General features: G+C 38.0%; 1 protein-coding gene across 1 annotated transcript in view; it reads right to left on the bottom strand.

Moving 5' to 3' along the window:
- The window catches only part of LOC139671440 (uncharacterized), a 25,113-nt gene continuing 9,585 nt past the window's right edge, over positions 1–15,528 (bottom strand). Inside the window, exons 11-19 of the mRNA XM_071554268.1 lie at positions 12,752–12,871; positions 11,840–11,951; positions 9,829–9,874; positions 9,460–9,519; positions 6,680–6,787; positions 5,590–5,686; positions 4,398–4,598; positions 1,453–1,573; positions 1–438 (exon numbers count right to left, since the gene is read on the bottom strand). Of these exons, the coding sequence (XP_071410369.1) occupies positions 1,494–1,573; positions 4,398–4,598; positions 5,590–5,686; positions 6,680–6,787; positions 9,460–9,519; positions 9,829–9,874; positions 11,840–11,951; positions 12,752–12,871 (824 nt within the window). The 3' untranslated portion in view covers positions 1–438; positions 1,453–1,493. The remainder of the gene's footprint in view (positions 439–1,452; positions 1,574–4,397; positions 4,599–5,589; positions 5,687–6,679; positions 6,788–9,459; positions 9,520–9,828; positions 9,875–11,839; positions 11,952–12,751; positions 12,872–15,528) is intronic.

A 15,528-nucleotide genomic window follows, 5' to 3' on the forward strand; every position in this document is an offset into this window, starting at 1 on the left:
AACAGCTGAACATTCCAATTTTATTATTTTAGTTCATAGAATATTCTGCACTTTGAAAACAAACAAAAAAGATGTTTCTATTTTTATTTTCAGCATTTTTACGGATCAAGTTCACCTTCATTAAGCAGGTATTAACACTGTCCCTAGATATAGAAAGTAAATGAACTGTAAGAACTCTGGTTCCATCTCTGCTTCTGACAAGAACAGATTTAGTTGCATTCCAGAAATTCTTCACAGTTTCTTTAAAACAGTGTTTTGTGCTTTAATTTCTTTGTCAGTGAACAGTTTTCCTTCCTGTGTCCGTTCACAGAATAAAACTAATAAATTTTGTTGCTGCTTTCTTTGTTACCTTAGTTGCATTGCACCTTGCATTCCATGGCATAAAGATGTGAAACCATCAGGATGAGGATTCTCAATTCCATCCAGACCTCCAAAAAACTGAAAGTTAACATTAAAAGGTTCATTTACCATCTGGCCCCAGCATGTCTGTATTATACCAGCATTTGGCTGCAAAGCTGAAGAGCTTTAATTAGAACCACTGAATGCTGCCCAACATCACAAGCAGGAAGCAAATTTTAATTACACAATTTAGGTTGAGAAAAATATTTTTTCCAAAGCACACTACTTTACAACCATCCAAAACTTTTTTTCACCACTCTACAAAAGTAGAAGTCATTACTGTATAGACCTTTACATTCAGTCAAAATCACTAGTACTTTATTTGGGGAAAAGCTCATGTTAAAAGAGCCTGAAGGGCAGTATAAGCCAGCTTTCATTTCATTCTCATACTGGTGGTATAAGAGAAGACAAAAGATACTTTTGCTACCACATCAGTGCCTGTGGTTTAACCAGAGTCTAGTTAGATCTCTTGGGACATATGCCTAAATTTGCAAGCATAGCCAACTTCTACTGACTTTGTTAAAGCTTCCAGGCCTTATCTAGGCTGCTTAAATTGGCTATAATCCAGGCACTTCTCAACTTGGAACTAGACTGACAGCACTGACTTTTTATTATTATTTTTAATCTTTATTTTAAAAAACTGTGGAGACCTATTAACAACCCTTATAGGGGAGAGGGGTTTTGATTGCAAAAGATTTTGAGGCTCAGCAGTCACAGGGAATAACTTCCAAGCATTTGTTGTAGGATTAATTGGTACTGCTGACTGCAGTAGTTCATTCTACTGATAACTTTTTGTGAAAGAATCAATAATAAGGTACATAATATATTTAATGATATTTAAAACACAAGTTTCCTGGTTTAAAAGTATGTTTTACATGGAAAGAAAGCACATGAGCTTTACAACCTTTTCATAATATAGAAATTTCAGCCAGATGGAGAAATGAATAACAAGAATCTCAAACCCAAGTTATTCATTTAATTAACACTTTACAAAACCTAAACATAACACAATCAACTCTGTTGAGCTCGTATTAAGTAAAACAACATACTTACAGAAAGTCAGCATTGCTGTATTAGCTCTGTTAAGCACCATGTCACTGTGTGCTGCCATTGCGTGCTCTCCTCAAAGTTCCACTTTCAGCCAGGATCCTTATAACATTCGGAATATCAATTCCTTAGTCAAAGGCAAAAAAACAAACAAAACCAGAAAGTAAGCAATTTTATCATAAAACTTTAAAACACAATTTATACTGAAACACTTGGATGCTGAGGTGAGTTTGGATCTTTCCTTATTAAATGAAGAATACCGTAACTGTTAGCAATCAGAATGTGCCTGGAAACTGTAACAGTAGATTGCTGTGAAGAGCTGTACTGGCTCAGTTAAAGTCTGTCTTGCCCCTCTGCCCCAAGTTTGAAAGATCTGCAGCTGATAATCAGGAAACCACAACTTGGTTTTATCACTGATTTTATCACTGTAACAGTAAGTTAGTGTCCGTGTCTGAACACAAGCAAGAAGGCCATGTTGCTTTGATGAAACTAATGCCCATGACTTCAGGAGACTGAGGGGAGAAGTAGAAGAAAGGTGGGGATGTTTAAGTGGCAATAATAAACATTCAACACACATAACCAAACACTAAGGGAAGAATAAAAGCAGGGCAAGTGTGCCTGAGGCTTGGTGGGGTGTGGGAATCCCTGTTTTCCTCAGCTCATCTTCCACTCAGGAAACTTTCTGAGGACAGTCTGATGTGGTAAACTTTTCCGTTGTGCTCTGCCAAACAGCTGCCCAGTCTGGGCCAGGGGGCAGAGACAAGGAAACATGTAACATTTTTATATCCACAGTATCCTTTTGCTAGGAGTGCCCACCCACCTACTACTGTATTAAGAACCATCTCTTTTTGTCCATTTTGGACTCCCACACTACTCCAAGTTTATGTAGGAAAGAACAGAATCCTGTAAGGATAAAGTTTTTGAGTTAGAAAAAGTTTTGGAGCTGCAAACAGATTCTAAGGCCTACTAGCTGATAATTAGTTCTGTGAGAAAAACTAGCAAGCTAGCAAAAACAAAAATGAGATAAGGAAGTTTTAGAACAAGCTGCCTATGAGAAAGGAATGTTAGGTTTCTTACAGTAAAGACAACATCTGTGCAGAAAGTCATATCCAATTAGAAGCTGTAATGGAGTTTACAGACACTGTGATACAACTTACAGAACTTAGCTATGGGTGGGATTTTACAATATATATTGTGTAATTTGGAGTTAGAGTTAGCTTTTACCTTTACCTATTTTTTTCTTTTTCCTTTCTTCATGGAGTGATTTAACAAACTATCTTGTGTGTGACACCTGTGAACTGTGCCCTCTTTGTTATTTTGGCCACCACGACCTACTGCTACAGAATCCTGTCTGTCATCTCTATCCACTCATGTTTTTACAAATCTGTTGCAACATCTTAGTCATCTCCTTTCCAGGCCAAAAAGAGTCTTAGCTCTCTATTGCATCTGCTTGTATGGAAGATATTCCCATGTTTTATCGCTGTCTCTAAACCTTTTGCAGCAGCAAAGTCCTTTATCTGAAATAAGAGAAAGCCTTTAGTCTGTGTCAGATACAGGCAAAGCATGAGTTTATACAACAGCAAAAGTACTTCTTCCATCTTTATTTTCATTCTTTCCTTAATTTCCTGTATTCAACATATTCTGACTGACAAGTTGGTACTTTCAAAGATCTGATGAGGAGCTTTTGAAATTTTTTCAGGTCAACCTACACTATTTTGTGGCCAGAACAGTGTTGATAACATACCCCTGCCTTGACTATTGCAAAGGGTACTTCTACAACATCAAGGGTTTCTTTTTTCCATCTCTGCGCTTCTCCAGTGATTTGTCTGGGAATTGGGAAAAGGCTAGTAAGGGGACAGCTTGGACTCTGACCCAAACTGGCCAAAGGGATTCTATGCATCATACTCAGCAACAAAACCTGGGGAGGCAAGAGGGTTGGCTTGGACCCCATGGTGGCTGTTGGTCAGAGACTGGCTGGGCATCAGTGTGCCTGTGGGAAGTGCTGACTTACTGTCTTTGCATCACTTGTTTCCTATGACCTCTTCCCTTTCTTAAACTGTTATCATGACTGTTATCACGACCTATGAGTTTTCTCACTTTTGTTCCTCCTGGTCTCTTCCCCGTGCAGCTGCAGAGGAGTGATGGGGGAGAGTGAGCAATCAGCTCTGTTCAACACACAAAAAACCCTTAAAAATAAACAAATCTACAAGAGAGAACCACGTTTGCCACCTGCAAATTCTCAGGTTACGAAGAAAGCTTTATGGGAGAAGTCATTATCACCAGTATCTTAACCATTTTGATCTGGAGGAGAAGAGTTCTAGCAGTTTACTACTTCCATGGGTTTATGTTGTCAGTTTGTTCCAAAACTTCCATTCCAAACAGGTACTGTGCTGAGTTGTGTGCACACACATGCCCTGTGAGCAGTTATGGCACGGACTGCAGTCTCTCCAGTTCCTTCCACAGTCAGCACTCAGGCAAAGTGTATGTTAAGCTTCCTAGCATGTACTCATCTCCACTGTTTTTTCTTTTTAAATTTTGTGATTCTAAACACACTTCAGGAACCAGTAAGTAAAAATTTCTTTGCTGTTGCTATTCACAACACCAGCATTTCTCTACTTATAGCACAGACAAATTATTCTGCTTTTTTCTAGTAACAACATGCTTGGGTTTAGTTTACTGTCTCTCACCATGTAATTGCTACTATGCCCAAATGAGGATAGAGTTTTCAAAAAATCTGGAAATTATTAATGACTTTATGGGAAGGCAGCCATTTGGAATAACCATTCCTAAACTGGAACCTGCAAAAATTAAAGGGTGGAAAAATGAAGTCTCTTAGCCCTCCTTAATACCTCGAAGTTCTTTGACGTATAGAAGACCCTGTTATGTCCCAGAGCTAACAAAATATGTATATTTTATGTACATGTGTGGGTATGCATGCATTTGTGAATTACCTCTGAAAGCTGGATTTGCTGCTGCTATTTTGTGTAGAGTAGCAGTAACTTCCTCAACACTCATGTTTCTTACACTGTTCAAAAATTCAGTCATGACGTTGTTCTCGTATGCTGTGTCTGAGGAGCCAGTTGAAGGGTTCTGGGGTTCATCTTCTCCATTTACTGATAAGGACTTCTTAGCTGATCGGCTGCTTGAATAGTCTTAAAGAAGAGAAATACTGTTTCTCAGTAAGAGAAGTTTCTGAAAAATCTTCATTACATGTTTCTCTAAATGGGGCTTTTCACAACAAGCATTTCCAGTCTGGCACAGCAGTATTGCTGGTAAGGTTCACATCTAACTGCTACATTTTCAAACAACCAAGAGTCAGGAATGCTTTCCATTTACAGAAAATCCTGAAGAAACAAGGGTGGAGAGGTAAGTGAAAGCTATTTACATTATGCTTACAAAAAGGGAATAGAAGTTTAAAATCTCATCTATTATAAGTCATTGTGTGATTTTTGTTGTTAGCATTGTATTAATTAAAGTTTTCAAAAGCTAAACTTCCTAGAAAAACCAGAAAATTGACATCACACGGAAAAAAAAATCATACAAAATAACTTCACTAGTATCATAGCTATCTTGCCTTTCCAAGCATATGAGTATACTTCCTGTGTTTGAGAAAAAAAGCCATTTGTTTATATAAGAGGGAATTGACCTCAGAGAAATCAAGGATTCTTTGAAAAAATTAATCAGAAGTACTGAGGCCAAGCAGCTGCAGTAGTCAGGTATTATCCATCTTATACAACATAACTTTCTTTCCACTAACATCTCAATTTGACTAGACCTGCAGTAAGCATCTTCTCCAACAAGAAAGGAAAGAAATTTTGGGACAGAAAGGAAAAAAACACCAGAGAAACTTCAAAAGTCTCCTTAAAAACAATTGCCTCTGAACAGAAGAAAGTTGGAGATGACACTAACTCAATTTCTCCCCAAATCCCACAGTTAAGTAGGATCAAGGTTTTTTAATAGTCTTCCCTCTCTATAAAGGATGGGGAAAAAATGCCAAACCATGAATTTATGCTGCTTGACTCTGGCTTTATTCTGCTCTTAAGCTCTGCTTTTAGAGAAGGAGGAAAAAAAGGCTGAGTACAATTTTATGCAAAGTTCACTGTTAAGATCAAAGCACAGTAAAGACTGCAAAGCCAACAGTACCAGTATCAGAATCACTAACATCTGCTGACGTCGGGTCAGACCGTTCTGTGGAGCATTCCAATGTTGTTTCTCCATTATATTCAACATCTACGAGGTCCTACAAGAATTAAAAAGGATGTGTTCAAAATGTCATCTGGACAACCTCTTGTAATTATGAACTATTATGATCACAAACCAAATTAAAGACTAGTATTTCTGCCACCAAATCTGAAAAATCAAGTATTTCTTTGAAATCATAGGGCTGATAATGGACTTCTGTGTATACACTGCCCATGGTACCTCTTTACATCTGAAAAACTGTTTTAGGCAACAAAGGGATGCTTATTAACCTAATACTCAACATATCAGGTCTAAAAAGATAGTATAAAGGTTTAGTTCAAAAACTACCAGTTGAAAGATCACAGTTTACAATACTAACAAGGCCTAATGTGGGAAAACATTTTGGTTTTCTACAACTAGTAAGTTAGAAATTACTTCAGTTAGAATTTGATTGTTTTGCAACATGTCAGCAGCCTCAAAGTAGTACTCGAAACACCTCCATATGTACCACCTATGTAAAGACAAGCCAGTCAAAAATAATAGCAGAGAGGATTTCTAATAGTGGAAGAAGAGACCTGAAAGAGAACAGTCCAAAGAGTAGGACCAAAAGTTGCATAAGAAAGTCAGTATCAAAGATGCTTGATTACGTGGTGCATGAAGTCAAGGCCAGGAACAAAAACAGGACATAGAACAAGAGTGTCAGGAAAGCTTAAGTTAGAATTGAAAGGGGGCATAAATAGCAGAAAACCTTAGATGTAAGAAAAAGCATGGGGAAACATGAGACAAGATGATTTTTAGTTGCTATTAACAAAAAAAGTGCAAGCACCTTTGAACAAAAATTATTAAGACTCATCAACAGAAAAGCTAAAATTTTATCCTATCATCACTACAAAAATTCACATATTTAATAGGCAAAACTTACAATACAGTCTCCACAACAATTTTCTTTCATTATTTATAATAATAAATAATTTATTTATAATAATAAAAATGCATAATCACAGGAACCTACAGATTTATAGAATAAAATCAAAACAAAGTCTGCACTTACTTTGTTTGATGCAGCCTGCTGACGATACTCCACCAGTGCATCTGTAAGAGTCTGTGTAACTTTCAGGATAAATGAAGCATCATCTTCATTCAGTATCTCAAAACTTTGCTAGGAAAAAAAACCAAAACAAAACAGCATGCAGTAAAACATTTCCCCTCTGAAAGACTGAAGTATCACAATTTATCAACGAGCCTGCAGGAACCTCATTTTCTTTGTCTCTATCGTTCTGTCAGATGTAACTGAAATTATAAAGCAAATACAGTTTTTATTCTTAATGCCATAAACTGGGGGTAGGGAAGTGGAATGAAAGAGCATCCTAACAGAAGAAAGCCGCAGCTACCCAATACAATCCTTCAGAAAGGAACAACCCAAGAGTATGTCTGGAAATACAGAGAAGATAATGCCTTTCCATAAGTATTTTGATCTCTTCCCAAGGTACCTGCATACAAATGAACATGTACACATTCCCTGAGGCAATGGAGTCATAACCCATTTCTCTAGAAAGTAGCAAAAAGCCAGCATGCTATTGAATTTAAAAATGCCTGCTGCCTTGCCCTACACTAACCTTCTTCACCAAAAGCCTAAGGAAAAAGCAGACTTGAAGCTGTGAAGCTTCAGTAAGGGACCAAGCTGTAGTCCCAATAGCCCTCACAGAGAGGGCTACATGTCATCCCCTTCTCTGCCCTAAGAAAGTCCTGCTGAAAACTGTTGCATTGTGACCAATGCAAGTGAACTGCAGGTCTGTCCTAACAATCCAACCTTCTGGGCACTCTAAACAATGGAAAAAGTAATAAAAACCTAGCATTAAGCTTGTATGTGACAGCATAACACTGGTTATCTTGTGATTTAACACTAACGGTATTTATCTCCTGGTTCACACAATGTATATTTAATGAAAATATTGTCATAAGCTAGGTGGAAAAAGAAGACTACATTTGGGCAATGATGTCTTTGCTATGAGATTATATAAGAAATATGATTATTTTAATGACACATCACATACTACTTTCATAGTATGCTCCGCATACAGATTTTCACAATTAAAAAAATGCACAGTATGGATAATTATTGAAAACTTATTACAGTATGAACAGCAGGGCCAAAAAAATGAGTCCGAAAAGACCACTTGCATCTTTTTTGTATCCACATGTAAGAAACCTTTTGAATCCAACAACAACAGAGACATATAATGCAGTGTATAACTGTAGATGCTAATATTAAACATTTTAAAAAAAAACAACTTTACAAAACAGAATGGTGTTCCAATCACATTCCCAATAGTCCTTTTTTATTCTTGGATGACAATCATACTAAGCAAAAATATGCCTCAAAACTAACTCAAGTTTTATTAACAAGGTGCAACCTTTACTCCTAATAATTCCCTAGGAAGAAAGAATTTATGATAGTCAGTAGTGCTTCAATTACCATGCAAGTAGCTCAGTCACAGCAACTACCAGTAAACATTTTCATGCAGTTTGTCACTGGTGCTTTTATTAAAATCACCACTTCTGTATGCAGGACCCAAATGTTGTTGATAGACATCTAAAACTGGCAACTGCTGGTTTTCCACTCTTACTGAGTGGGTCACTGCTGTGAATGTGTACATAATACATGTTTTCAATAACTGAACAGAATTCTGTTTTCTGCCACTTTACAGAGGGATAGGCAGGTTTTTTGTAGTTTATGGGGTTCTGCGGAAGGCTTGGTTTAAATACACAACTTGCATTTTATTTCTTAAAAATTGCTGTTTTCCTTTCTGCATATCTCAGATATTTGTCTTCATTCTGCTTCCTCCCGTTATTGAATTACATCTTTCCAAATTCCTCATTTGAAAATCATAGACCAGTTATAAAAAAAGGAGAAAAAATTTTAAAAAGCCATTTTACCAAAGCATGTGTTACAGTTTCAAAATCTTTCATGGAATTTTTTACTTTTTGTGTCTCTTACCAACACAGCGGTTTGAGGGGTGGAAGCCAGAATGAGATGGCCCAGCTCTTTCACTACCAGTTAGTTCACTGTCTAAAGCCTGAACAAAGGGACGGCTGATTCCCATGTGATGGCTGGGGAGAGGATTGAGGGAAGTGGGAGGAGAGAGGTTTACTGGTGCTAGCAACACTTTGATTCTCCTCCATCTGCTTGGGTGCCTAGCCACCATTTCACTGGGCTGGTGGAAGCACTGGGAGGGAGTTTCCTGGCTTGTCTTCATCACCTCCCACTGTTGGTAAATAGAACTGCTCCAAAGGGGCAGAGGTAGCACTTGATTTGTTTGAAAGTTTTAGTTACAGTGTTGCTGTTTGTTCTGTTCTGGTTTTGGTTATACGCTTATGTATTTGTAGTGAAGACCTGCTATGCTTTTCTCTACATTTTATAATTAAAGACTCTTAATTTCAAAGGTTGTGGTGGTTTTGAGGAGAGAGAGATCCCCTTCCTAGTCCAGAAGGACTCCTCATTTCCATTGATAGACATCTTGGTTTCTTTTTAAACAGCACGTAGTTAAGGAATTAAGTTAAGCTGCAGTTGAGAAAAATGCAATAATTTTCAATGCAAGTCATTGCCCTGACAGCAAACCAGTATTTTGGCAGAAATAATGTCTAGAAACTTGAGAATTAGTAGATATATAATAAATTCAGTGACATTAATCCTATTCTGATTTCTACCTTCTGACAAAATACGTTGCTGGATTACCAGACTGCCTACATTTCATATTTAGCAAAATTTAGCAAAATTTTATTTTTAATTTTTTTCCAAAACTACATGGCAAGGTAAGATTTAATACTCACCAAATAACCCAAAAGTTCTTCCTGACTAGTGAACTCTTCAGGATTTGCTGTATGTTCTTGCTGTTTAACATTAAAAAAAAGGTCCAGAGATCTATTATGTGCAGTAAATATAATTGAACAGTAACAATTATGGTTACTCTAAAATTGTTGCTCTTAATTTTTGTACTTTTATGAAATGTATACATAAGTTTTCATAACAAAGTTGGAAAAAACCTTGTTGTTAATAGTTTTGCCTTAGTAACTTGTAGTTATTTATTGTCAATAATACTATTAATTTGAATAAGCAAACACCACTACCAAACATATATTAAAGTAATTATTTTCCCAACTATTGCCAATGGAGCAGCCCGTTAACAAAAAAATATTCACCTCAACTCCCTTGTTTTCTTCCTGCAATTGTTTACTGGTCTCGCACCTTAAAATAAAATAAGTAAAACATTCAGTTGATTGATCCATCAAAAAAATGTGTAGCCAGCCAATAACTGATAATCAGTTTAAACTCCTGACACACTACTACGATAGTAGTTCTGACACACTCTGAAAGAAAGGTCACATACTATTTCCTTTGAGAAATCCCAGTGGTCACAAATATCATCATAAAAATTATTTATGCATTTCTGGTTTGGGTTTTTTTTGTGTGTGGGATTATCTAGCACATAAGTTTTAAAAGTCAAAGTTAATAAAATGTTTGACATTGTAGTAATAGCTGTAAGATTTCTGTATACATTGCAGAAAGACAAGGCTCCTACTTACAGTCTGATTTTTTCAGCACTTCACAAACTTTCCTTTACAAAAATTCATCTATAAAAAGAAGCATTTTACAATGTAGCCACACAAATACTGGGCACACAAAGATATATATGGCTGAATGTTATTAAGCCATATTTGTGCTGTTCTGCAATTACAACTGCTATAGATACGTTCCATTCCTTTGTGAGCTCAGGAACCAAGGTGACTGACTGGGTGTTTCTTACATTAACCAAAACCTTATGACTGCCAAGCCTAAGCTTTCCTCTTCTTTGAAATCTTTCTTAGGAATCAAATGCATAGTAAAAGTAGATGATGATAAAATAATTTAATGACTGTTTATTCAGAACTGATACAAGAAGTCATAGAAATTCTCAGAAAGGTATTGCAGAATCTTTAAGTGCGAGCCATCATGGGACAACTTGCTGTCAATGAGAATCTGATCTTATTCCTATGAAGAAACTACATACAGAGTTCATATCCTTCAGTAGTTTCACAAAAGTAAACAGTAAAGGAACAAGCTGAAATCCTAATTTAGTAACTAACTTTCAAATCAGTCTCTCACTGAAACACCTGGCTTCTCACAGTTACCCAGGATCTATATGAACCAGATTAAAAGAATAACATTAAATGATTTTCCAAAGTATACTGTTCTTAAAATTTAAAGTACAGAACTGCACAATGAGGATCAGTATCCGGTAGAAATAGACGGCAGCACTTCCAGATGTGGATAGTTGAGCTTTTATTAGTTCCCTGGTTTTAAAGTTTTCATAAATCAGTTTACATTCCAGATTCAGAGCTGTTACAGTTATTTGAAAGCCAAATTAATAAACACAAAGATTCATAAACCTGGACTCGAATTTGGTTTCAATTGATCCTTTTCAGTAACAGTAAGCAAACAGAAGGTGTTAGTCCTACATGTCTAGGAGAGATATTACTGGTTTAAAGTTAAAAAAAATTCCAAAAGATGTAATTAAGAGCAAAACCAAAGAACTGTTGGAACAGAAATCTCATGTCTGTGTTGATGCATGTATATCCCTTATTAAATGCTTTCCTGTGCTTCCTGGTCTTACACAAAGATGACTGATGTTAGAAATATTCTTCTCACACAAAGGCTTATGGTTCAAACTGAACTCACAATACTGTTATTAATAAGATGCTTACAAGCAGCAACCACAGTTTGGCCATTTTAGAACACAATATTTCTTATTGCCCCTCCATGAAATTTTTTGTAAAGACGAACCCAAATTGTTACAGCTATCTATGGATTATCTTTCCCTTCCCAAATCAGTTCATATACCACCCTAATTATCTGACATAAACCCATAAGAAAGGTGGTTTTAATAAACCGTGAGGTTTGTGAACATTTTGAGCAGCGCAGCACATGATGATTACACCTTGAGGATAACACAGTTAAATACAAAACCCAGCTGCATCCAGAGCAAAATCTGAGGGCACTTTACATGCATCAGGTTGTCTGTTGATGGGAGAGGTTTACAGCTGGGCAAAATTTCAGAAGACAAGTATTTTACTATTATGCTAATCCAATGTAGACAGTTACCATCTACAACATTTTTCTTTAAGTAAACCCTTTAAAGGGTTTTAGAGGTGGTGGATTTTTTATTTCTTTTACCTTTCTGAGTTATCTTTGCTGCTTTCAATAGCCTTATTAGGTTCAACCTTCTCATCTGGTTTTGCCTGTTCTTTCTGACATTTTCCCTTCTCCTCTTGAACACTCTTTTCATCTAAAACAATAAAAACAGTATATTAAGTAATGTTTTTTTCTAATATTTTTAATTTAAAAGTAGTATTTGTTTAGAATATTTTTAAAAATAACATGAATAAAACCTGAAGGTGGAAGTAAGGTATCTTGTGAAGAAATAAAATAAAAATTGAACCTAAAAATCAAAGATTTGGTTCAGCCATGAACCACAAGTTTGTATTTCTGATCAGAAATATTCTGAGAGCAATTGTAATGCAGTTGGATGGAATCCTAATCTCACCTTTGACTTTAAGTCTACAACCAAGCAGCAAGCTCTGATGTTTCTTCAATTACATGCTGTTCACTGATTTTTATATTTAATTCTGGCTTTGACTTCAAGAAAATAAGCATTAATCAAAAATTTTAGATGTCACTCAAAAAAAGAGAAAATCTATTGAATTATTTCCTTTTTATTCATCTTGTTCTCTAAACAGTCTGGCATGCAGCTGTTCCCATTATTTTCCTGACATTGAAAAACAGCTTATATGCCCAAAAAGAGTCTGTGCCCATTCTCCAAAAATACGCATAGTAAACATTTCTAATTGTGAATCTGGTCTTGTTTCTGTTCTAAAGTATCCAGCAACATTCAGTAAAACAGGACTGTTTTCTTTGCAGATGCTGGGATTATTCTTTTCTCTGCCACAGACCCCAAGCCCATCCACACACTGCGCAAATCCACCTTCTATGACTCAACAGTGGAAGTTATAAACAGGCATATACAGAGTAATTCACACATTGGTGAAAGTTAAAAAAATTAATTAAAAAAATAATTTTTCCTCTTACCTTGAACCAGGTCTGGCAGTTCCCCATCTTTATTTTTACTGTCTGCTTTTTCTGCATTACTAAGCAACGCATCCACATGCTGAACTTTAGCTTTTGAAGGGCTGTCATCTGCATTAAAAGCTAAACAAACATGCATAGTGGATGTTATCTTGATGATAGAAGATAGTTCTAAAACTGCACTTCAATTTGAACTAGCTCTGTTGCTGTGCAATGGTAGTTACAAAGGCAAAGAATCATTTTATAAGCATTATTGTGTGACAGCATGTTAAATACAAACTACAAATTAGTAAAAAAGCTTTAAATATTTTATACCCTGGGTTATAATTACACACATACATTTCTTAAAATATGTAAATATTATAAATGTATAATGCCACAGTCACATGCAAAAGTAGACACACAAACCAACAGGTTACAGTCAAGAAATGTAGTTTGGATAGGTCTCAACGTATTTCAAAGCCCTTTCCCAAATTCAAAATTGCTATTTTATCTCTTCAGAGAGTGACACTGCTAACCTAGATCATCTCATTACTCCTACTGAGCTATTTTAAGGTACTACTTACACATTAATACACATTATAATTGAGTACATTAGTTTTAATTCAAATCTTTAGTTTTCATCCAGGTCTGAGAATGAGGGTCTGGTAGCAATTTTTAGCCATTTCCTGAAGTGGCACAGAATTGTACTGTCTGTCCATATGGACAACATTGTACTACAGTGAGCATTAAAAGATTAAACTCAGTGGGGAAGTCTCACAGATACCACATTGCTACAATTTTGTATCAATGGCTAGGAAAACAGCAAGTTTTCTTCCACAGATGACATCTATAGCTGTGCTTTAAGAGTTCTGTGTGGCTTTCTGTACTGCAAATCAAATAGACACATAGAGCTCCACCTGGTCCTTTTGCCCAGTTTACCAACTGCTGGTGAGTAGCAACACTGCAGAGACCACATCAGCTACCAGACAAAAAGAAATCATAGGTAAAGGATCCTGGCAAGCAAGGGGGACTGGAATGGGGAAAAAGAGGGAGAGAACAAAGCCATATAAAACAGGCCTCTCCAGTTATGCTGAGCATGAAAGAACTTCTTAATCCTCACAAGTCTATGGGACCAGACGGGATCCATCCCAGGGTGATGAGGGAGCTGGCAGAAGAGCTTACCAAACTGCTCTCCATCATCTTCCAACAGTCCTGGCTCTCTGGGGAGGTCCCAGGTGATTGGAAGTTGGCAAATGTCACCCCAATCCACAAAAAGGGCTGCAAGCAGGACCCTGGCAACTACAGGCCTGTCAGCCTGACCTCCGTGCCTGGCAGGGTTATGGAGCAGTTCATCCTGAGTGCAATCACACAGCACCTTCAGGGTGGACAAAGGATTAGACCCAGCCAGCATGGGTTTAGGAGGGGCAGTCCTGTCTGACCAACCTGATCTCTTTTTACGATCAGGTGACCCATCTGGTGGATGAGGGGAAGGCTGTGGATGTGTCTATCTGGACTTCAGCAAGGCCTTTGACACTGTCTCCCATAATATACTCCTGGAAAAGCTGGTAGCCCATGGCCTGGACAAGTGTACCCTCTCCTGGATTAAGAGCTGGCTGGAGGGTTGGGCCCAGAGAGTGCTGGTGAACGGAGCTGCATCCAGCTGGCGGCCAGTCACTAGTGGTGTTCCCCAGGGGTCTGTATTGGGTCCAGTCCTGTTTAACATCTTTGTTGATGATTTAGATGAGGGGATTGAGTCCATCATCAGCAAATTTGCTGATGACACCAAGCTGGGAGGGAGTGTTGATCTGCTGGAAGGCAGGAGGGCTCTGCAGAGGGATCTGGATAGACTTGAGAGATGGGCTGATTCCAATGGGATGAAGTTCAACAAGGGCAAGTGCCGGGTCCTGCACTTTGGCCACAACAACCCCCTGCAGCGCTACAGGCTGGGCACAGAGTGGCTGGAGAGCAGCCAGGCAGAGGGACCTGGGGGTACTAATTGACAGGAAGCTCAACATGAGCTAACAGTGTGCCCAGGTGGCCAAGAAGGCCAATGGGATCCTGTCCTGTATCAAAAATAGCGTGGCCAGCAGGGCCAGGGCAGTGATCCTTCCCCTGTACTCTGCATTGGTGAGGCCACACCTTGAGTGTTGTGTTCAGTTCTGGGCCCCACAGTTCAGAAAGGATATTGAGGTGCTGGAGCAAGTCCAGAGAAGAGCAACAAGGCTGGTGAAGGGACTGGAGCACAAGCCCTATGGGGAGAGGCTGAGGGAGCTGGGGTTGTTTAGCCTGGAGAAGAGGAGGCTCAGAGGTGACCTCATCACTGTCTAGAACTACCTGAAGGGAAGTTCTAGCCAGGTGGGGGTTGGTCTCTTCTCCCAGGCACTCAGCAATAGGACAAGGGGGCACAGGCTCAAGCTCTGCCAGGGGAAATTTAAGTTGGAGATCAGAAAAAAATTCTTTCCAGAGAGAGTAATCAGGCATTGAAATGGGCTGCCCAGAGAGGTGGTGGATTCACCATCCCTGGAGGTTTTTAACTGAGATTGGACATGGCACTGAGTCCATGATCTGGTAAATGGACTGGAGTTGGACCAAGGGTTGGACTCGATGATCTCGGAGGTCTTTTCCAACCCAATCGATTCTATGATTCTATGATTTTCAGTAGAACCTGTACAAAATGCAGCTTAGAACATTAGTGCACACAATTGCTGACCAAATACTTCAATTTGTCCTTAAATCAAGCTGATTTAGATCAAAGGAGTTTACCCAAATGAAAAATGACTATTTACATCCCACTGAGT

Source organism: Pithys albifrons, chromosome 4 (genome assembly GCF_047495875.1).
Source record: "Pithys albifrons albifrons isolate INPA30051 chromosome 4, PitAlb_v1, whole genome shotgun sequence".
Lineage (NCBI taxonomy): Eukaryota > Metazoa > Chordata > Aves > Passeriformes > Thamnophilidae > Pithys > Pithys albifrons.